Raw genomic sequence first — 23375 nt, 5'->3', positions numbered from 1 at the left:
AACACATTATAGCCACGTGGCAAATGGTCAGTCTGCCCCAGGGCGGCTGTGGTAAGCTGCTGCCACAGTGTACTTTGAGAAACTTGTGACACAGGCTTGTTAAGCACAATACAAGTGTAAGCCGTTATTATTTATTACAGTCCTTCAGTCCTTTTGACCAAATTATGAGTAATGACCGAAAGGACAAGATCACGGATACAGGTGGCCGAAATGAGTTTCTGTCACAGGGTGGGGAACTAGAGCTGAGGTGGTTCACACATCTGTTTCGGGTGCCTCCTGGTTGCCTTGGGCATGTCCTATTGGGAGGAGGCTTTGGGTGAGACCCAGGACATGGAGGAACTGGCCTGTGAACATCTCGGGATACCCCCAGAAGAGCTGGAGGAAGTGTGCATGGATAGGGAAGTCTAGGCATCTCTTCTCAGACTGCTGCCACTGCGACCCGCTCCCGGATGAAGCTGAAGAAAATAAGATAAGATAGAACTTCATTGATCTCGCAATCCCTTTGCAACTGCTCTCATGAACACTGCAAATAGTCAGGAAAAAGGGTAATCAAAAATGAACAGGATGGACAAGTAGCCAATTACTTTTTTTTTTTAATAACAAGTAATAATAAATGCATTATTATTATTATTATTATTATTATTATTATTATTATTATTATTATTATTATTATTATTATTATTATTATTATTATTAAGCCACTGGCTTTCTCATGGACGTTCACATCACCAAGTCGAGTACGGTATTATACTGCCTCGTTGTGGCTTCTTGTATAATAACAATTTACACGTATCAATAAAACCTATTTTCAGCCTAGTCGTATAAGGAAGTTAGATATAAGTCAGCTCGTCACTTTTACTTGTTTTTATTGCAGTGAACGCTTGATGCTAAAAGTGATCTCAAAATGAGTTTGATGTCAACATGTTTGCTCTTTACAAGTATCGAATATTTTGTGTGATGTATCAACGTCCGTCAAACAATCAATGCCAGATAACTGAGCTTTATTGTGTATTCATAATCTAAAACGATCACCAATAATACTTTGTTCTTATGCGACAGATGAGTAGATCATGAAGTAATCATGTGTAATACGAGGTGCAGTGAACGCAGCATAGCTTCCTGTTGAAAGGATTTATCATTCGCTGAAGCTATGGTAGACAGATTGTTATATGTCCTCCTTTGGTAATTACTTTACGACTATTTCAAACTTATTGTATGAACTATGGCGTGGTAAAACGACGGTACACAATGTTTGTGGAGTATTTTGAGACTCCTGGACGACTCCGAAGTAATTTAGCGGGCTCTGCGAACAAGGTAAGGTTAGCAAACAAGCTAACGTGAGCTATGATCAGTGCTACCTTTCACTTGACAAACTCACGTCATCGCAATTATTTGTTTGTCTCTTGGGTTCTTTTACATGGCATTGATATGCAGTCTGCCAGCGACTCAAAAACATAAAAAACTGGCCGTAAGGATCTGGCGGCATTTGTCAATCCTAACAAACCCCTGAGCCTTACTTACCATCAACAAGTGGTCTTATTATTTTTTGTGTGGGTGCCAGTGCCAGACATTATTGTTAGGCGGGTGCCTGATCACTGACAGATGTTAATCAAAAGAATGGCAAGACCTTTCTTTGAACGAATGCCATAAAACTTCTCTGTTATGACCTCACCTCTTTTATTATGTATCTTTGTCCTTTCTAGTCTGCTGCTAATGTCTTGTCTTACATAACACACAACGTTAAGCCTCAGTTGCTGGCCACATTTTTTGACAGTGTCCTATTTTGCAGCCCTTTATTAACACGAGAGCGTGGGACAGATTGCATGTGGGGGGTGTGTCTGCAGCTTTAACAGATTTGATGATGATTCAACGCAGATTTACTCATCCACATAAGAGGCTTAGACACAAACACACACATGTTGACGAACGAGAGATTGAACACAAGTGTGGTGTCTCTTTCACTGAGATACATATCTCTCCAATAATATTTATACTGCCTTATCATTTCTTTTTTACTAATGGACGAACCTTTAATGCAGCAGATGCATATTTTATTGTAAAGTTGTGTGTTTTGTGACTGTAAGGGAAGTTTAAAAAGCCTTTGTCTAACTTGCCTGGCTTAAAGTTAAAGACAGTGGTGTTGCCTTTGCAGAAACAGATAAGAGCAACTCTTCAACAGGTTGCCAGATTAATCAAAATGTGTTCAGAGGATAGAACTAAAACGCCTGTTCAATCTTGTTGTTTTATGTCTCTGTCCTTATTGTTTGTTTCCCAGTGAGACATGGACAACTCTGTCACTCTCTGGCAGTTTCTCCTCCAGCTTCTACTGGATTCAAACAATGAGCGTCTCATCTGCTGGACCAATGAGGAAGGGGAGTTCAAACTGCTGCAGGCTGAGGAGGTGGCCCGGCTGTGGGGAGCTCGCAAGAACAAACCGAATATGAATTATGACAAACTCAGCAGAGCTCTCCGATACTACTACGACAAGGTACAGAAACGGTCCCAGCTCGCACTAAATGGTAAACAGTAAGGAACCAGTCACCCATTCACTCTCATTCATACACCAATGTACGCAGACAATGGATGCAAGTAGGGTGAAGTGTCTTGCCCAAGGACACAATGACAGAGACACATTTGCAGGAGCTGGGATTCGAACCCAAGACATAATGACCCCGCTCTACCAAGCAGTGATCACAAATATGCTTCCCCAACAGCTCTCACTTGGTCAGTCTCTCATTCAGAGGTGACCTGGGGCCACCCTGTATTGAGTTAGAGTGCTGCACCAATGATAACCTTAAGTTAGTTAAATGTACTAAGTTATATCTGTAAACCATTTGATGGTTATTGTAATGTTTAAAAATATATAGGCAAAATAACAGAACTGACGTAAAGTTAACAAATGGGCAGATGTCATAAGATTACTTTTCTCTTGGTCATTTTCCTTGAAGCTGCATGGACAATGCAGTTTTGTCATATATGAAAAATGCAAAGAGCTACTTGAGGCCACTCTTCCAGGTGGGATGGTCCTGGTGCCTCTGATACACCGCTATGCAATTTGGGATGGAAAATGCCCCAAATATTATATAAATTATGGAGAGAGACTCGAGTGCCGGATTCAGCCCACCTCTGCTCTCGTTCCATCTTTACTTACTGATGAATAGCATTTGATTTTATTTACAATATACAATTTTATTTAATTTCAAAAGACCCGCTGGCTCAACATCGTGTCTGTCGAGAATATTTTTTTTGTCCCTGGGCAAATGTATTTGGTGACCACTGTTTCAAACATCAAACATCTAAGGTCATCACCTAAACGGCCATTCCCAGACATTTTTATATTGAGTTTGAATGTTTGCCCCATGTCTGAGTTTGTTTCCACGTGTTCTTACCTCCAACCATCACAAACATGCACAATAAGTTACGTCCTATTTGAGCAAGAATGGAATCGAGGTGATTCTGGCCATGAGCCTAGCTCAAGATTGTATGAATTTGGCTCACATTAGACTCCTGACAAGTAAGTGTTGTTGCTCACAGTAGCACTGAGAAGAGCGTTAAAGATGTCTGTCTCCCACTCAAATTGTGGTTCAACATTGGCTATGCCTGACCTTGTGGGCACTCAGTGCTGCGCTGCTCTGGTTTGTTTGGCTGCACCATTTTGGTTCAGACAGGAAGAAGAGCGCTCTCCCACTCACCAGACTCTTCAGTGGTGTCTTTTTTTCCCTATTTTATTTAAGTATATTTGTTTTTTCACTCTCACTCTCGTTCTTTATCATGCACACACAGTGGTCCCACACTTCGTTAATATGTAAAATATTTTTTCCCAGTATTATAGATTAAAAGTTATTAATAATTTTAAGCTGATCAATATTAAGGTTGATCACAGAGCAATCTTGCGTAGGACTGAGGACATCTATTTCATACTGAGCTGAACCTGTTTTTGCTCTTCTTTTATTCTGTAGAACATCATAAAGAAGGTGAATGGTCAGAAGTTTGTCTATCGCTTTGTGTCCTATCCTGACATCCTGAAAGGTGATGTTGCCTCTCGAGCCGATGGAATAGAGATGGCTGTGGGGAGCATTACGCCTCTCTCCAAAAAGATCGAGGGCTCTGCACAGGAAGCGGATTTCATTGACAGAAACAAGGCACCGATGGCCTCTAGTGCTCTGGCTGCAAGCAGCAAGCAGTCAAACCGTAATGACTACATCCATTCTGGTCTGTACACATCCTTTACCCTCAACTCACTACAGAATGGCCGGCAGCTTTTTAAGTCCATCAAAATAGAGAACCCAGCCGAGAAGATGTCAGAGAGGAGGGGGCAGAGCACCACATCTCTGAGCCTGGAGGCCTTATCCCAACCACAGCAGCAGACCACTGTTTCACCGTCTGTCATCAAGTTCGGAAACTCCTCACCAAAGCTGATACCAGCAGCCCCACCGCCTCAAGTTGCCATAGAGACAACCCTCATATCCACCTCGATGGATCCTCTACCGATTTCACTTCCCAGGCAAGACGACGTGGGTATACAATCCTCTTTAACGCAACAGGCAGTCTATACATTCGAGCAGATCCCGTCGACAGAGGCGCAGTTCACTCTCTCGGACATGAGCTCCACAAGCCCCTCCCCCAGCCTGGTGGTGGAGTCGTCCCAAGAGCTGGTCATCGACGCAGACATGGAATCAGGGTCCTCTCAGCTGCAGGCAGATTCCCAGCCATTAGAGCCCGCTATGAACCAGCCACAGGAGAAGGCAAGTAATACAATGTGTCTGCACGTGCTGTATGTATACGGTCAACACTGAATACTTATGACAGTTACTGTAAATGTTAGATTGTCTATTTCCCATCTATTTGTCAATCCTTATTTTTCTAATCAGTAATTGCAGGTAGTGTACATTTTTTACATATAGAAAAATGTATCTTTAGTTTCCGAAAGTTGCATAATATAATACAAATCATTTGAACTTGTTTATTTTGTGTGCAGGTGGACAGCCGTGGTGCAGAGGCCGCAGATGAAAACATCCCAGTAGAAATAAACTCCTCCTTCTCAGTGAGCAGCATCAGCACAGTTGCCACTCAGAGCTCAGGAAAGGCCCGGAAGCCGCCCAAAATCTTGCAAATAAGCCCACCACCCACTCTGCTGGTCACTGCCTCTGACTTTTCCCCCATGAACCTCTGTAGCCCGTCTCTGCCCACCGCGTCTCTGACACCAGCAATGCTACAGGTAAAGTATTCATCGTGAACCAGTACGTGGCAACATTTCTGCTTTGTTGATACACATGAACACGGATCTGTCTGCAAACAAAATGAGAGAATAAATAAGCCCTCAATGGTGTGGGAGCAACGTGATTACGGACTTTGTATGGTACAAAGGCTGGCACTCTCACCCTTACAGCAAGAATTTCCTGCCCTGGATTCTTTGTCTGTGGAGTTTGCATGGTCTCCCTGCGTCTGTTTCTTCATATTTACTTTTTTTTTGGCAACAAGGTATTCACTCAGATAACTAAACTGCTGTAATGTCTCATATCTTACATTAAAATTCACCATCAGGAGCTTGTTAAAATAAATGAATTTAAAAAATCACTCAGGTCGGACCCGAAGTTACACCTTTTTGAGTGACAATTTTAGAGGCAGTTGCAAATTGACACTCATTTTGCTATTCTGGAATGTTTTCAGCATACCCTCTATATATGATATTTAAATAGTCTTGGTTTTGTTATGTGCTTATGCCAAATGTTGTGTGTTTCCAGACTCCCACTCTGCTGCTGACTCCCAGTCCTCTTCTCTCCAACATACACTTCTGGAGCACGCTCAGTCCAGTCGCTCCGTTGAGTCCAGCCACACGACGCCAGGGAGGCCACTTATTTCAAGTACGTCCATCTATTCACTATAAAATTCTCCTGTTCTTTGAAATAAAAGAAAAAGCCTGTTTTTTTCCCTTCTTTCATACCCCAAGGCATTGGCCCCTTCATCATTGTACTGACATCTTACAAAGCTTCCTTAGCACTTGGATATGATTTTCCTCCCACTCTTTATCTTTCTTCTTTTCTCAACCCATTCACTCCATACCGCTCCTCTTCTGCCACCTCTCCGCCTTCAAATAAATCGATTGTTAGTTGTAGCAGTAATGGTATGTGCTGCTGCGATGCCGTCTTATTCTCACCCGTTTCTTTCAGTTCCCGTCGGTGCTCACCCCTCAGTTCCAAATCCCTGTCCACAGTCTGGATGGGACCAACACGCCGGGCCCCATCTCCCCAGACCCCCAGAAGACGTAATGCAGCCTGAACAAAACAGCCCAGAGCTGTGTGAGCCACTCATTCCCCGTGTCACTGGTGCTCTTGACTTAACCGGTACACTACAGTCTGAACCTTTGCATATGCACACCCCTCACAGCTTATGGATGCTACTACTTTCTTCATAAAAGATGCTTATGGATTGATGTCTGGATTTTTGGAAGCCCCAGACAATAATTAAATATTGTTAAAGAGGAATTTCTATGGTGACTGTTGGACCCTAATAATCTAAACTTTCTGTTGTTCCTGTTGCTGCCAAAAAGACACCTTGTTTTCCCGGCCTCTTCTGTGCTTTTATATTCGACAGGTTATAGCTGTACCCGTATAACCTGCATGCTTAATTGTAGTCTTTTTGTTTGTTTCTGTTCGTTTGATGTCAAGCCTACTCTTGCTGCTTAAAAGGCGATAGCCATATCCAAGCCAATATTTTTTACCTTTTTCTTGTGGATACGTGGCCATGAACCCTGCTTTTCCTATGCCAATCATTTCAGCGCTTGACCTTTACATAGGGTAGAAAACCTAAAAGGTCACTGAACATTGGAGGAATGTAAATGCAAAGAATTACAGCGAAGCCATAGTTTTTAATCAAATGCAACATGCTGTCTCTGCATGTTCAAAGTGTAGTTCATAGACTCAGTTCTACAAAGTGGAAGAATTTGATACTGCAAACGGCAGCAATGGTTTTCTTTGAAAGCAAATCCATTAAAGCCAACTTATGGCTTCAGAAGGTTGGATTCTTTATCATTGTGTTTACGCAGTGACAAATTACAGGACATAGAAATTATGATTCCAAAATTCACCAGGCATCAGAGTTTATTTAAAGTCACAAAGCACCTTTGAGATATCCAAGAACAATAAACCTTTATACTCTAAAATGATCAACTTTGCACCATTGAAAAGCCTGCTGCACATTCCTAGGTAAACCAAACCTTACTATATCACTTAGAAGAAACAGGGCTTCTGTGGCAGTATATAACAATGTAACAATTGTTATGTTTTTAGACCGAAGTGTTTTATACTAAGCATCATTACTTGCTGGACAATTGAGTGATTGAAGAACACAAGACAGTTTCAGCTAGCCTTGTTTTCAGCAGAAAACTTATGTGGATTTTTAAATTATTTTGAAGCCATAGGAGGTAGACTGCAACATCTATGCTATAATATACCAATTACAAATGTTTACAAACTTGGGAGTCTTTAGCCAAGTCCTTATCCAGGGATGAACGATGAGCCAGATGCTTATAAACCCCAACATTAATCTTTGGAGCCAAAAGTCACAGAGAATTGTGCCTTAACACAGCCAAGCCCACCTCCATCTGTGGAAAATGTGATTTACCCTTAAACACAGTATTTTAGGGCTTACCGTGGTTAAATTTGGTGCAAACCCTTAAGGATGTGTAGTGTTTATTAAAGATTACTATATGGCACAGTAAATGTGCTGCATGTCTTGCAGGGATGTTTACTCGCTAAATATATACATAAATATTTATGTATGTTTATACAGCTGTTTATGAAGCTCTTTACAAACACCAATGAACTAAAACATTGGTATTTGTTTTACACTTTTGTTTTGATTTACCCAATTTCATTATATGATCTACAAAATCCCTTTTGTACAATTGGACCCAATTTCATTTTGAAAATCTGTGGTCAAATTTACTGCTCAAAACAGACCCTGAGATCAGTTTTAATGGGTTTCCTGGAGATAAAGTCTGATTGTTTGATTGCCTGCCTGCATTAGTGAGTCTCACACTTGCATTGTGGGAAATATGCACAGTATGTAACTACACCTTTAATTTGGCAGCCACAGCTCTTTCCAGCCAGCTTCTAACATGTTTGTGCTAACTGGTGTTGAAGCATATACTATTATAACCTGCTTATCATTTATGTGTACTGTTTTTCTTGTAACGCCTATAGATTGCTCAGATTAATTTCTATTTTTGTACATAACAGAACATAGTTAGATGGCTGTTATTTTGGGTTGTCTGATCTCATGCTTCAATTGTGCATGTGTTTCTTTCATGTTGTTCGTTTGGGAAGTGGCTGCTCTGTGGGAAATCAAAGCCTTATGTGGGATATTCAGAGTCTATGTTTTGTATGTACAATGTTTTGATATATTGTGATATTGTAAATGCAGATGTTGTGACATGACGTTTGCACTTTTGGGGTTCCTGTAACTATTGGATTCACTTTTCTATCATCAGATGTTTTGCATTACAACACATGTATATTTTCCCAAAGGGAGGATGACGTCCAGCACTTAATATTTTGTATGTAAAATATATATTTAATCTGTATGTGTTTAACTCAAACTTGGCAATCAGGCGTTATACCACATGTTAATCCAAGTTTATTCAGGGTGAGTCCAATACAATTGGCAGCTCTTAATGTGTTCTTTTCCCATGTAAATCTTTTTACTATTTTATATATAGAAATTCATCAACTTGCAGAATGTCTTTCTGCAAGTTGTGTAAAGTACAATGAACAAAATCAATAGCATTTTTTTTTCTTAAGAAAGAAAAACATTTATTTTCAAAGGTAATCGGTTGTTACTATTATAGACAATAGGAAATACAGCAAAAATCAGTCTAAGAGGTTTCGCATTTTCCTCCCTCTTGTATGTATCTGTTTCTCCTTGAGCTCATCTTAAAATGTAAAACCATACAACTCATTTGTTGCTTTGTTTTATTAGAGTTCTCTGTGTGATGCTTTTCCAGATGTTTACAAGCTGCTTGTTTTAAGTGGCATTTTAATGTGCAAGATGTGCAGGAGAAGAGACCAACAATAAAACATATCTAACTAAACCAGTGTATTATTTTAAGTACATAAAGACCATGAAATATTGGCTCCACTGATAATTGTTCATAAAATATCATCATGTGCAACAAATAGTCACAAATGTCCAGCATTAATGATAATATATTGCCTTCAGTCTTCACTCCACTCTGGATCCTGGAAGAGAGGATGGCAATTCTTTCATATGTGTGTCCTTTGTGCAATCTGGAACGAGAGAATGAGGGGATATATTATTTACTATCAAATGTAAAGTGTTGTGCGACCTAAAGAGGTAATTCCTGGTCTAGTCTAATCCTTTTGGTTGCTGTAATGCATCTTCGATGTGATATCCACATCATAAAGCCTTATGGAAGAAGACCGAAGGAGGGCAGCACAGTCCAGAGGATTTGGCACGGCTGCGCGGCTAATGAATGACGAAAAGCAAAGCTAGCATTAAGTCTGATTACGTACTATTACAGTTTTTAGATGTTGCCCATGTAATTCTGAGTGCATTCTTCTAACCCTGAATATCAAAAGAGAAATCTCAAACCCTGAGTGAAAGTCATCCCTGTAAGTCATTTTCAGAGCAATGATTGGATCTTGATTTAACCAGGCAAGTCCCACTGAGATGAACAAGCTCATTTCTAGGGGAATCCTGGCCCCAGAGGGGATTCTATTGTACATATTTGTAATGATTGGGGAAATCGTAGTACCCGGAGCAAATCTGCATAGTCACGGGGAGAACATGCAAACTCCACACAGAAAGGCGCCTTCCAGCCAGGAATCACTCGTTGCTGTGGGGCACGAACGCAAACCGCTGGGGCGGCCACCGCGGCATTTGCATCGTTACTTGAGATCTAAATCATTTTTGATTGAAAGGTAATAGGATGCATTCTTTGTGGATTAAAAAGGAAACAGAACTTGGCATTCTTCATTTGAAAGCGAAGAACCTCCAGATTTCAGTCTGAGCTTTATCGACTGGAGGCTTGATTAATTAGGACTTGATTTGTAACCAAAACAACATATGAAAGCATCAATTATTGTGATATAATGTAAAAAGAAAAATTGCAATAGTGAATAAATCCACATGATGATTGTTATCTGTGAACATGTTTATCTCAGATCTGGTGTCACCAGTGTTAATTTCGTCGACTAAAATATTTAGTCTTAATTTTAGTCAAAGTGATATTTTTGACGACTAAAATTGGACAAAACTAAATTAAAAGTTTTTCATGAGACCAAAACTATGACTAAAATGTCCAGATATTTTAGTCGACTAAAATAAGACTAAATAAAAATGAAAAGGAGAGACTAAAATCATCCAAACGTCTATTGACCGTCTGAAAGAGCCTCAGATCATGTAAATTCTCTGCCAAAGGAGCAGCTCTGAGCTTTGTTCATGTGGAGCAGCTCCATGAAGCAGAGGAACAAGATTAAATATGATTATAATGAATATTATCAATGCAAAGCCGACTAAATTAGTCTTAAATTTAGTCGACTAAATTGACAGGCATTTTTAGTCGACTAAAACTAGACTAAAATTTAAAAGATTTTTTCAACTAAATCTCGACTAAAATTACATTACATTTTAGTCAAAAGACTAAGACTAAAACTAAAATAAAATATGTTGTCAAAATTAACAATGGGTGTCACAAATAGGTCATGTTTATGAAATATGAAAAATTGTGTATGTTTTGGTCACAATTGTAAATATTGCTTTCTTGCTTTTATTGGATTAAAAATGCCTTTAAAGTTCAACAAGTCTTGTTTCTTTAACCCAACATAGCGTGTGGGTCTTTGTTAGCCCATGCTCACTGCACTGGTTATATTTTTATTCATTTGATCAAGACAGTGCATGTTAATGAATGTGTTCATTTTCATCTATTGTCCCCAAGCACTCACAAATTCACTGCCTGGCCCAGGAAACGTGGGAGTTTCTTTCAAACCACTGCACCACCATGACACTCTTGATTTATCCCTGTTTTTCAATATCTTGCTAAAAGACAAACACCAGTTGAAATACCTGTGTGGTGACTGTAGCTGTTTTTGTGGATATGTCTCACGTAGAGGAACAGTATAAACAGGCAGAAGCCAATAAAGGAGGCTATGGTGCAGCACAACATGAAGACGTAACTGCCCTGGTCTTGGATGATCTGTACCAAAATAAACAGCATTATACAGACGGAAACACAAAACCTCAGGTTTAACAAATTACAGATACAGTGGGAACCATGTTTACATACACTTTATAACAAGACACAAAATTGTAATTGACCGGAAAAAAATAAAATAAAAAAAAAGTTATTTCTGGTTTGTGAGAAAAAAATGCAAATGTGTCTTTTCATGAAGTGTATGTAAACATATGGTTTTCACTGTATGTATCTGTATTTTGTTATAATGGCAAAGTATGTTGTATAGCAACTTTTTGTTGTTGTTTTCAGTTTGGAGAAAGGCACTTTCACCTCTAAATTATGACATGAGTATCATTCTATAAAAATATGATATTTTAAAGCAAATATTTATAGACCTACAGATCCAACCAAAAGCTGCAAAATCATTTCTCCAGTGCTCGCACTAGTCACCAGGACAGTCGTGGCACAACCTGTAACAGAGGAAATATATTTGTTATTTCATTTTAACTATAGATAGATCAAAACTCTGACAAACAGATGAAGTATAATCTGCCATAGGACTTAAGTAAATAAATACATATTTCTTCACCTGTTGCACTTACTATTACTGCTCTCACTAACTCACAAAAACAATTTCCCCTTGTGGGACAAATAAAAGTTTTATTGTCTGCCTAAGATTTTGAGGCATATTCATGATCCCGTCTAAACAAAGACCCTCCCCCACTGACTTCACCGCCTTGATCAGCACTTCCTATTGTTATCTGGGTGTAGGATTGCTATTGTTGCACCTCTGCATGCCGAAATAGCTCAGTTGGGAGAGCGTTAGACTGAAGATCTAAAGGTCCCTGGTTCGATCCCGGGTTTCGGCAGCTGGAGGTTGACCTTTTGAGCACGGGTCCAAACTTCCTCTAAAAGTTTCAAACTAATGATGTGCTACATTTCAACTGAAGCTTGTAAAATGTTGAAATATAGCAACGCACATCTGTCAAGTGATATTTATAGATACATTTTTCAACATTAAATGAAGTGTTACACTGAACACAAGCTTGAGACATTTCGGTACTTATCGTTACTCACACAGTATATTTATTTTTGCTCATAAGTTGGTGCTCTAATATATAAACTCCAGTTTCTGTCTGTTGTTCTACACGCTTCTTTTTGAATTAAGAAAAATGAAGAAATAGACTTGAATGACCTGCCTTTGTATTCCAGCACATCCTCGGTGAAGGCCAGCATGGAGGGGAACACACTGCTGATGCACAGGCCCAGGACGGTGGTCCCAATGAAGAGGAACACTTGACTGGTGTAGAAGATCAGCAGCAGGCCATGGACAACCACTACCCCTATCTGAGGACACAGGCATGTTTTATTGTAGGCAAACTTTCTGGAAAGAGCACTTAGTAATGACCTCAACATCTTATAATCCTGTTTCCTTGTTCTGTTCGATGCAACTTAGATCTGGGCAAAAAAACAAAACAATTTTAAATAGTGACTGAAATGATTGTAGCTCATGGTTCTTTATAATCGACAGGTTTACAGATTGTCCTATGGAAATGAGAGCTCATTGTTTGGATTGGACTTTAAACTTTGCTTCGACAGTTTAAACAGTCAGTAATAAACAACTCCTTGCAGTTTTGTAATGCATTACAAACTAATGTGTCTGATTCTGAACATTTAGATATAGAACAAAGACCTGGGACCATAATGTTGTATTATAAGCCAATAATAGTTCACATAACAACTGATTTAAAGAGCAATAAAGCAATGGCCGCTGGAGCTAAATGAGTAATGGAATTATCTGAAGAATTTGCCCCTCCTCCACAGCGCAGCACAGACCTGTGTAGCACCAGCACTTCCTGTACTCGTGCGACTGAGCTGCAAAGCTCTTCACCCACGGAGCCGAAATAGCTCAGTTGGGAGAGCGTTAGACTGAAGATCTAAAGGTCCCTGGTTCGATCCCGGGTTTCGGCAGCTGGAGAGCTGGCTTTTGCTGTGTTTATGGATCAATCACATGTCTACTGATTACGTATAATCTACTGTAAAAGGTCTACTGTCAAAACCCAACATCTAAACCAAAAGCATAAACACAATTTCAACAAGTAGCTTGAATCTTTTAAGCACCTGTAAAAGTTTATTTAGAAATAAATAAACATTTATCATCCACTAAAGGGAATAACTCATCCTCAAAGCCTCATAAAACATGTTGTTAGTAACATGTTAATCCTCATGGGGTGTTTTCATGTAGAGAATCTATCATGGAGCAAAGGCCAGCATTTTCTTGACAATATGTATGTATTAGGTGTTAAGGTAAGTGTCAATAACAGGAAACCTATCAGATTATTCAATGCTGTGCTGCTCAAAGGAGAAGGAAGTAGAAGTTAATAACATCAATACAACTTACACTGACATTCAGGCAACACTGCTCACTGAAAGTGCACTAAGTTAAATAATAATCCATTTATTTCAACAGAAACAGAGGTGTCTAGTAATAATGAAGAATAAACAATAAGGAATACAGCAGAGAAATTCGCTTCAAACATCCTGGCTCTCTGTATCCGTGAAGTCAGTTCAAATATTTGATCTGAAGTAGCCTGACAGCTGACAATCGCAACCTCTTTCACACTCACACACTCACTCTGGTCTTGGTTCAACAGCGCTTAGGTTTGTGGTTACATCTAACTCATGTCCCTGAAAAAGGAAAGGACAGCCTTTATACAAGCCTGAATGAAATTTTTCCTTTTTCTTTTCAGAATGAAAACTGTATTTATGTTCCTCTAACACAGTGGTTCTCAAGTGGTGGGACCAAAAGTGGCTTGTGGAACCGTTTTCAATGGGTCGCGAGCCTTTCCTAGAAAACATTTATTTTAATATTCATGGACAGAAAAATATAGAATCACTACCGTAGTCTGTTAAGATGACCCTTATCGTGTTGTTTTTTAATCATCATTTCAAGCTTTTTTGGGGCTTATTGAGTGCTTATTAAACAATATTATCTGAGGAAAAGACAACATTTTACATTATATTTAAAACTCCTTTTTGGGTTACAGTTTGTCATCCCGGGGTGATTGGGGGTCCCGATGCCATAACACCAACCACTGCTCAAACATACACCAAACAGCTACTCCAGTCGGGACAACGGTAGAAGTAAAACCTGGATGGAGACGCACACTGCAGCCTCATGTGATTTAAATGCGATTTTCTGCTTGTACCTAAACATTCTTGTCATTTAAAAGTCCAAATCAAGAAGAATGTCGCCAAAGACACATGCCACTTTGAGTTTGTCAGATATTCCAGTTGAAAACAGGGTTACCGTGTTTGAAGTGAAATAGTTTATTTTCTTACCAAACTCAAGATGATGAGCCTCGGAGCAGAGAATCTGTAGGACAAGTAGATAAACACCAGCCTGCTCAGCGTAATGGCAGCCCAGAATATGCTGTCTAGATATCCAGCGGTTTTGTGCGCCATGAGTAAAGGAGGGGACACAGCGTAGGTGTACACAAAGCCTGAATATGAGCCCTGCAAAAGCAACAAGACAGCATCATCGGTTTAAGATCAAATATGACATGCATTATATGTGTGTAATTAGGTTTAAGAGGTCTCACAATGATTCCATCAGTGACAAACAAGATGGCTCCACCCACAATGTGAAGGATGAAGAACGAAGCTGGACGTCCCCGAAGTTTGGCCAGGTTACAGCAGTGGAATATGTGTGCTGGAGATGCAAAGTGGTACAGTACATCATCTTCATCTCGGTGTAGCAGCTACAAGCACAGAGGCCGTTTTCACACAGGAAGCCACTGATCTGTCCTTGAATAGGGGAACTCGTCTTTGCCACTGATCAGAAACAAAACTAAAGATATGTTTTAATGGGCTTTACAGTGCAGCTTTTCTTAACCTCTTAACCACCACCTGAACCGAGCACATTAGCTCCAGTTTGGCTTTACCCAAATCTAAATGTTTATTGAAAACAGAGTCAAAAAACGACACAAAAACAAGGATGAAAACGCAACATAAGATATCAAAAAGTGACCAAAAAACCCCCCAACAAAACAGTGGCTCAAATGTGACAAAAAAGTGATGAAAGTGCAGCAAAAACAGTAACAAAAACTCAGCAAAAATGTGACAGAAACGCGATAAAAAAGCCAAGAAAAATCAACAAGAATGTGAAAAAAAAGTGATGAAGGTGCAAGCAAAAAGTGACCAAAAAAACAAATGAAAAAGCCACACAAAAAAATCAACAAAAGCGCAACAAAAAAGTTACAAAAATGTGACAAAAAACTGATGAAAGTTCAGCAAAAAAGTGACAAAAACACAACACAATAGTAGCAAAAATGAGATGACAAAGAAAGTGGAAAAAGTGACGACGACATGGCAATAACGCAAAAAAAAAAGATCCATTTATTTCAGTTTTGCAGGTCTTAGCTTTCAAATGAGGCGTCACACTGGCCTAAAGCCTCCGGTCCAGAAGCTTCAAGATTTGGGTAAAGCCAAACTGGAGGAAATACACTCGGTTAAGGCAAGGGTTAAGAGGTGAAGGACAGAGACCTGATATGAAAGTCAGAAATCTTGGAGTTTTAACTGATTCTGGTCTAACCCGGGTCCTATAGCCTTGGCCTGTTCTGTTTCAAAAGTGCTCGAGAGGGTAATCCAGAACAGACTTGAATCGTATGTTTACACAGCTGCCAACCAGTTTGGCTTTAAACCAGAGCATGGTACTGATACATGTATTTTTGCCTTGAAGGAGTTACTAGATAAATATCATTGCCAGTGCTCTACTATATTTTTGTGTTTCCTTGATGCATCTAAAGCTTTTGATAGAATCAGTCATGACAAACTATTTACAAAACTATCAAATAGAGGTGTTCCAGCTTATCTCATTAGAATTCTCATTTTCTGGTACTCTCAGCAGACCATGCCGGTGAAATGGGGTGAGTCTGTGTCTGACTCCTTCAGGGTCAGCAATGGGGTCAGGCAGGGTGGGATGCTGTCCCCACTGCTGTTTAATATTTATATGGACGATCTTTCTGTACAGCTCAATAATTGTAAGACTGGATGTGTCGCAGGAGACTCTGGCATGAATCACCTCATGTATGCAGGTGACCTGGTTGTGTTCTGTCCATACAGTGCAGGACTTCAACATCTCCTGAATATCTGTTCACAATATGGCTTTGATAATGATATTACATATAACACTATGAAAAGCTATTTAATGATTGTGAGAACCAAGGATCTGTAGTGACCCTACTGATGACCAGGACATGCACGGGCAGGTGTGTAAAGTCTATGGACAATCGAACATGTTGGTCAGGAAGTTCTATGTGTTCTGTAGATGTCAAGCTTAATCTGTTTAAAGCTTTTTGTTCTCCTCTGTATCCGCACAGCTGTGGCGAAGTTTTAAAAAGTCCAGCTTGCAGAGGCCCACAGCTGCCTATAATAACTCTCTGAGGCTGCTGGTAAAGATGCTTAGACATTGTAGTGAGAGTCAGATGTTTGCTGACTGAGTACGCTCTTGTCCTGCTGCACTTCGTCATTGTTATTTTAAATTTATGTGTAGACTGAGCAACTCTCAGAATGCTATTATACGGACTCTGGTGTGTCCTGAGATCAGCTCAATGAGATGAAAAATGTGGAATCATTGGCGCTCGTGTCTTTATGTGAGTGGCAGCTAGAGAATGGCTGGTACCTTGTTTTGTTGCTGCAGTTATCTGCAGTATTTTAATATTTTTCTATCTTCTTTTTTTTTTTAAACATAAATATGGATCATGTGTTCTCACTTGTGTCCTTAATAAAGATTGAATGAATGAATAAACGAAATCTGGAAAAAACTTATCAGGAGCAAATTGTAATGGATTTTCACAAAAATACATTATACTGCTTCAACCTGTTCAAAATGCTGCTAGAAGGGTTCAAACGCAGACAAAGACATACAAACACATCAGCAGCTTTCTTAAATCCTTCCACTGGCTTCCTGTTCCACATTGAACAGGATTGATTTTATATTTGATTTATAAATATTTACACAGAGCAGCACCAGCGAATCTGTCAGAGATGCTGGTACCAAATATATATGCGGCATATTATATATTTTAATATTTGTCTTTTTCACATGATTTCAATAATCTGAGAGCTCCAGAAATCAGATTGTGATCAGATTTTTGGTCTCCATGTAAACATATCCATTGCTAGTTGTTGCTTTGTTGTATGTATTTGAATTGTGATTAAGCAGCGACACAATACAGTGACCAAACACATGGGATACCTCGTTGAGTTTCAGCTGCAGGCCTCTGTTCCAGCAGACGTGGACTGGTCCCAGAGCAGGGCAGCAGCCTCTCATGGTACATCAGACCCAGCACGCCGATGGGCACAGGGAGCTGCACAGACAAACAGCACTTAAATTTGACAAAGAGGCCGTTGTTGTGCTGAATATCCTGTCAGCTGATCCAATTTGTGTACACTGAACTTTCTTATTCTGACTCAGAATTGTTGCAGCAAAGAGTGGAGAAAACAGTCAATGCATGTTAACCTAGAGCGAGACTTTTATCTTTTGAATTGGTTAAAGTCATAAGCAATAATAATGTAATACCAATCAATGGGAGTGGTGATGGTGACGCACTCATTTCACCATTGTAAAAATAACTAATAATAAAGCCACAAATGATGTAGTAATGAACCCTGGGGAGACAATAGCTTACATTGAATCATAAGTGTTCAGAGGCTACAGTATGCTTGAATAGTTATACATGCTATAATTAAACATTAAGAGGGCTGGACCATGGGTGTGACTTGGCATGAGTGATATTTCTGTACAAGTTCTGCCACTTGTGGCCAAAACACAGACAATACTTAATGCAATACTGTAGGAGCTCACCTCTCTGATCAATCCAGTAGCAATACAAGATCTGATACAACATCTGCTAGTGTAGTTGGTAACACCTTATTAGGTAACACTTAATTTTACACTACCCTTAATACATTGTACCTGCCAAATTGTGTACAATGTAATGCAGTCACAATGTGTAATACCTTGTTCTTATAGGTTACACACACAATGGAATAATGATGTATTTGTAGTTTGGAGGTACATAATGTAATAAGACAAAGACTTGAACCATAACCTTAAGCCCTAACTCTTAATCTTGTGTTTCAAAACGCAGACTATATTGTAACATTTTGCGCTGAGTAGATCTTGCAGCTTCAGACTTAGCGCACCCTTGCACCAGGCACAAGATCTAGCTCTAAGGATCTTCTGTCTTATTACATTATGTATCTCCAAAACACTAATGCACATTATTCTATCGTGTATGTGCAACATAGGTACGAGTTATTACAGATTGTTCCAAAGCAGATTATGTAATGTATTAAGGTAGTGCAAAATAAAGTGTAACCGAGTTGTTTTATCATATGGTACTTTTTACTTCTACTTGAGTACTTTTATAATGAAGTATCTTTTTTTTAAATGCAACCCATTCCACTGTGAGTAAATCTTCAACTGGCAAAAGCTTATTGTGATGCATAAAATACAGATATCATTTGTGTTTCATGTACTTTATTGGTCAGAAAAATTCTTGTAAATTGTAAATTTACAAGAAAAATTCTTGTGAAAAAATTCTTGGAAATTTTTCTGCAATTTCAGTCTCTGTCATGTTTAGTTTCTCATCATTTCTGTCAGTACTCAATCATAAATCAGACTTTCACACACAGTCACTCAGTACTCAAGTAGCATTTACCCCAGGTACTTTTTTACTCTTGCTTGAGTACATATTTTTGTCACTTTTTCCTTGAATAAAATTATATCAAAGTAAAGTTGCTCTTATTTGAGTAAATATTCTAGCTGCTCTCTGCAAAACATGTCCAATAGGTATTGCATATGTCGGCGAAGTATGTAGTCGATTCAAGTCCGTGCATGAGTTTATGTCATATTAGACTGACTTACATTGATAAGAGCCATGATCCAGAAAGCATAGGACACCTGGGTGAGAGCAATGCCCTGGATGTACAGGGGATACTGAGACACATTGGTGAGAGCAGCCCCAGGTCCTGTCAGGCTGCTGCGGAGGTGCTTCAGATTAAAAGTTGAGTTGACCGCTGTGGAGTTAGCTGCCAAGAGACAGGTCTCCTCTGAAAGAAAGGGGTCAGCCACCAGAGGACTGACCAACGCTCCGAGGCCAATGAAGAAGTGCAACACCTGGAAGACAATCACAATTACATCAAAATAATATCACTTTTGCCGTATCCCTCTGCCCCATGCTGATACACAAAATAGTCTGTAAAGGACCCCTCAGAAAAGGAAAGGTAACGGAGAACGGCCATGCAGTTGGGCGCAGGCATGAGATGTGGTCTGCAGCAGAGAGTAGTATGAGTGAACAAGTGAAGAGTACAAACAGGCAGATGCAAGTGCAGGCATCAGGCGTCAGGTATAGAATAAAAACAAATACAAGATTGTTGCTCTATCTTAGTGCAAACACAAACGTTGTAGGCCAGTTTTGAGGCTAAACAATATAACCTTCTTTGTTTTGTCAAAAATCAAGTCAAAGTCATCTGTACCTGAAGAAAGATGGCTGAGTCTTTTTGGTACAATTTGACCAGCTGCAGATTGGCAACGGTGTCAATCACGCCCATGGCCATTCCTGTGATGGCCAACGCGATGGACAGCATTAGCACATTGTAACACAGCGGTATGAGGGCAAATATCAGGGATATGATGACTGTACATGTGAAGAGAGCCCACAGGGAAGACAGCAACCTGAGTGACATGAAAGAAAGTAAAGATAAAGAAGTCATAATGGCAAATAAAAGGATTTATTTATTCGTTTGGTATGGACAAAACAAAAGCACATGGTTTCAATTGTTATTGTAAAACTGCTATTTTTTTAAACTCTCCTCCAAAGGAGGCTTTAAGACACATTCAACAAAACACGTGCTTAATATATAAAAAGGGAGTTATATATCAACAATTTACATTTAATGCATCTTTATCATGTGTGGAACTTTGGCCTGATCTAAGTCACTGTTTCAGACCTCTGTTGAAGGTGTTCATGCCAGTTTGCAGCCTTTTTAACCATTGTGAAAAATGTGCCCTGTCCAAAAGATGTTCTATATTTTGGTAAAGCACAGCGTTGACTCTTACAAACACTTAAAATAACATTTAAAAGTACTAACATTTTAAAAACATCACAATGATGAGTCATTGAGCTGATGACTGCATGCTTGAGCTGAAACAACAGGCTTGAGTGTGGAAGGAGAGGTTTGTAACAAAGATGTGATGCAATAAGAGTGACGTGGGGGACAAATCATTGCTTAAACTATAACAGGGCGACCTGATGGGACAACCCTCCTGATGAAAATAAGCCAACTCAAGTTAGATTTTACTTTGTTACACATGCTCTTGACCTGACTCTGAACTTTATTATTATCAAGGAGAATTCCAAGGTGTTTGGTTTCTTATAATTCTTGGATAATTTCGTTATATATGCTTGCCTTAAATCAACTCAGCTCACTATTGAATAATTCAACCTTTCATTTATTATTTAAAAAAACAATTACCGTTTAATTGCTTTTTTCACATTTCCTGCCTCTTTGCACACCCTGAGTGTTTCTGAGAGCTGAATGTAAGTACATTTCTCCATTGTGAAATTAATAAAGGCTATCTCAACTTATCTTATCTTATCTTTTCTTATCTTATTACCCAGGTTTTTCATCATTCTTTGCATGTTTAGTTTTATGCCTCTAGCAGAAACCTCGTATCATAGTGACTTACAAGACAGTTGAGTAAAAGTATTTCATACATTTATGCTGTACAATTTGGCCGATACAATAAAAAGTAGTAAAAGTAGTAGTAGTAGTAGTTTACATCTGCAGTCCCCTGGCATGAAGGACAAGTGTTTCAAAAAATGTTTTCTAATTTCTTTATATAGGAAAAAGCTAAGCTGTTCTGGATGTACAATTCCTCTATTCATGTTTACATACATTAATATTGTTTCCTCTGAGACTTGCTTCTCGTGTAACTTGAGTTTTACTTTGGGCATGTCACACGTGCTCCCTTAGATTTTTGTTGCCACAGTAATGTCATCGCGTGCACCATTTACATATAGCACATTGACCCACTAGACTTATCTCCTTATCTCATCGTTCTTCACGTGTCATTTGTTCTCCTTGTCCACATTGTTCATTTAATATAATAATTTGATAAAGTCCTTGTAGGTGAAACCAGTGATAATGAAACCAACTGGAGTGGGTCTGGTAGGCGCACACATGGGCATGTATGTAACTGCTGAACATTTGCCAGTCAAATCTCACATCGTGCACTGTGTCCTGGTACGCACGTCGCTGAACAAAATGGAAATATTTTTTTTTAATCCAATATCGATGCAAAAATTATACACATAGATTTGTCTGAAGTTTTAGATGAAGATAATACAAGTTTTTTTTTGGTATATTCTTGATAACCCTTGATAAAAGTTGTCCTAACTGGTCATTCACAAGCTTGTGAACAACAGTATAACAATTTTGTGTTTGCGTTTGTACTTGTGCCTTTATAGTCTACATAATGGCTTACTTTATCTGTGTGCATTATAGCTTACTGCAGTGTTTATTATCACAATGAGAGGTGAGTTGAAGAGGGGTCACTCACTACAATGCAGTAGGTAAGCTACATGGGAAGAGGAGTAGCCAAAATATTAACTCAACTTTACTTCAAATTTAGAAGTCTGATCTAGCTATGTTTTCGTCTTGATGTAGGCCGACGAAAATAATGTGAGCAAGGATTCTGACATGCTCAAAAAAAAAAAAAAAAAAAAAAGAAATACTGCACAAGAAACTTTGAATTGGAATTTTACATTTCATTTGTCAACGTGGCTTGTCACTAAAAGACTTATTACCAGGAGTAACAAATCAAACAGAGCCTCCTACTATTTCAAAAAATAATATTACTCAAGTAAAAGAAAAATGTGTATAAACTACACAAAGAAGTACAATTTATTCAACATGTTACTCAGGTGCAGTAACTACAAGCCCTGTAATCTGTTGTTACTGTTTCAGGTAATTTCATTTCCCAACTCACGTCCTCTTGAAAAGTCCCCCCAGGCTGCTGCCGAGGAGAAGGAAGAACTGCTGAGAGAAGAAGACCCAGGTGATTTGCTGCAGTGTGGAGTGCGTCTGGCACCGCAGGTCCAGGATGGTGGGCCCCAGGAAGGCGATGCACAGGCCGAAGCTGAAGAACACACTCCAGTAAGTCACCGTGTGCCTCCACTGGCGCCTGAACAGTGTCCAGACGCGCTCATCCCATAATGTCATCTCGGTTTTTTGTGTGTCCCGTAGAGGTCCATCAACACAGTTAGCCTAGTGCTACTCGGCAACTCTGCAGGACATACAGCAAAGCGAGTGCCCTCAAAAGTAAGTCAAAAAGTCAGTGTGCTCTCAAGTTAACGAGCCTAATTATCTCATTGTCGGACTGAGCGCTGATTGGTCCCTGGCTCAAAGTGACGCCCCTTCTCTGCATCACCAGTTTTAGAGTCACCAGACACTTTAAAAAAAAAAAACATTTTCTTTGGTTTAGGCAAGCCTACCCTTCTCTACTCTAATTTCAGAGCAAACTAAATACTCCAATAGCGGAATAAAAAGAAAAAAGAAAAATGAAAACCTTCAGTAGGTCCATTGGTGGGTTACTATTGCACCTAAATCCCCAAATCGTATCCCTGTGATTAAGGCAAATATGGCCGAACAATGGTCTGCCTTCAGCATCGAGAGTTCGAGTCCTCTCCATCCTGTCAATTACATATAAAAAGATATAAAAAATCTGCAAATGTAGGACACAATGTCATCACCCAGGCTGCGCAGGGCCCGAGTTCAAAGTAGATACGTTGGTCTGTAAGTCTTGAACATATCGCCACCTCAATGCAAAATAAAACATTTAGCCAAGTAATGTCATTTAAGCTGTTCACGGTGAAAAATATCCCCGGGCTCATCTTTCTCTCAAATAAGATAGTGTAGCGCCATCTGCTGTTCAATAAATGGGTTTATGTTCCGCCTTGCAAGAATGAGGTAAAAACACTGCGTGAAAGTACTGGCCATAGTGTGTAAAGTTAGATTTAAAGATTTATTTTTAATTTTACAGTATAGTATGGTACTGACCAGTTATTAATAACCCTTAATAAGTTAATAAGTTAATAAGTCTAAACTCTCG

General features: G+C 39.3%; 2 protein-coding genes across 2 annotated transcripts; one reads left to right on the top strand and one right to left on the bottom strand.

The window, feature by feature from the left end:
* Positions 1 to 1106: 1106 nt before the first annotated feature.
* elk4 (ETS transcription factor ELK4) lies at positions 1107 to 6515 on the top strand. The gene is made up of 6 exons (XM_079578600.1): positions 1107 to 1314; positions 2276 to 2488; positions 3960 to 4745; positions 4979 to 5218; positions 5745 to 5864; positions 6171 to 6515. Exons 2-6 carry the CDS (start codon positions 2282 to 2284, stop codon positions 6267 to 6269), a joined length of 1452 nt encoding a protein of 483 aa, XP_079434726.1. The 5' UTR covers positions 1107 to 1314; positions 2276 to 2281; the 3' UTR covers positions 6270 to 6515.
* Positions 6516 to 8928: 2413 nt separating this feature from the next.
* Positions 8929 to 22486, bottom strand: mfsd4aa (major facilitator superfamily domain containing 4Aa; the record flags this gene model as incomplete). The annotated part of the gene is made up of 10 exons (XM_079578599.1): positions 8929 to 9287; positions 11086 to 11215; positions 11594 to 11664; positions 12394 to 12541; positions 14537 to 14710; positions 14797 to 14906; positions 17454 to 17565; positions 19128 to 19379; positions 19739 to 19937; positions 22254 to 22486. 10 exons carry the CDS (start codon positions 22484 to 22486, stop codon positions 9223 to 9225), a joined length of 1494 nt encoding a protein of 497 aa, XP_079434725.1. The 3' UTR covers positions 8929 to 9222.
* Positions 22487 to 23375: the final 889 nt, after the last annotated feature.

This window comes from Gobius niger (assembly GCF_951799975.1).
Source record: "Gobius niger genome assembly, chromosome: 20".
NCBI classification, from domain to species: domain Eukaryota; kingdom Metazoa; phylum Chordata; class Actinopteri; order Gobiiformes; family Gobiidae; genus Gobius; species Gobius niger.
Note: the sequence above shows the minus strand (reverse complement) of the source record. Positions and strands in the feature narration are given on the sequence as shown.

What these genes read in the sequence shown, in the direction of transcription:
- elk4 (XM_079578600.1), top strand. Translation starts at nt 2,282, where the DNA reads ATGGACAACTCTGTCACTCTCTGGCAGTTTCTCCTCCAGCTTCTACTG. An exon ending in TCCGATACTACTACGACAAG is followed by an intron (nt 2,489 to 3,959) that starts GTACAGAAACGG and finishes TTTATTCTGTAG; the next exon opens with AACATCATAAAGAAGGTGAA. An exon ending in AGGGAGGCCACTTATTTCAA is followed by an intron (nt 5,865 to 6,170) that starts GTACGTCCATCT and finishes CGTTTCTTTCAG; the next exon opens with TTCCCGTCGGTGCTCACCCC.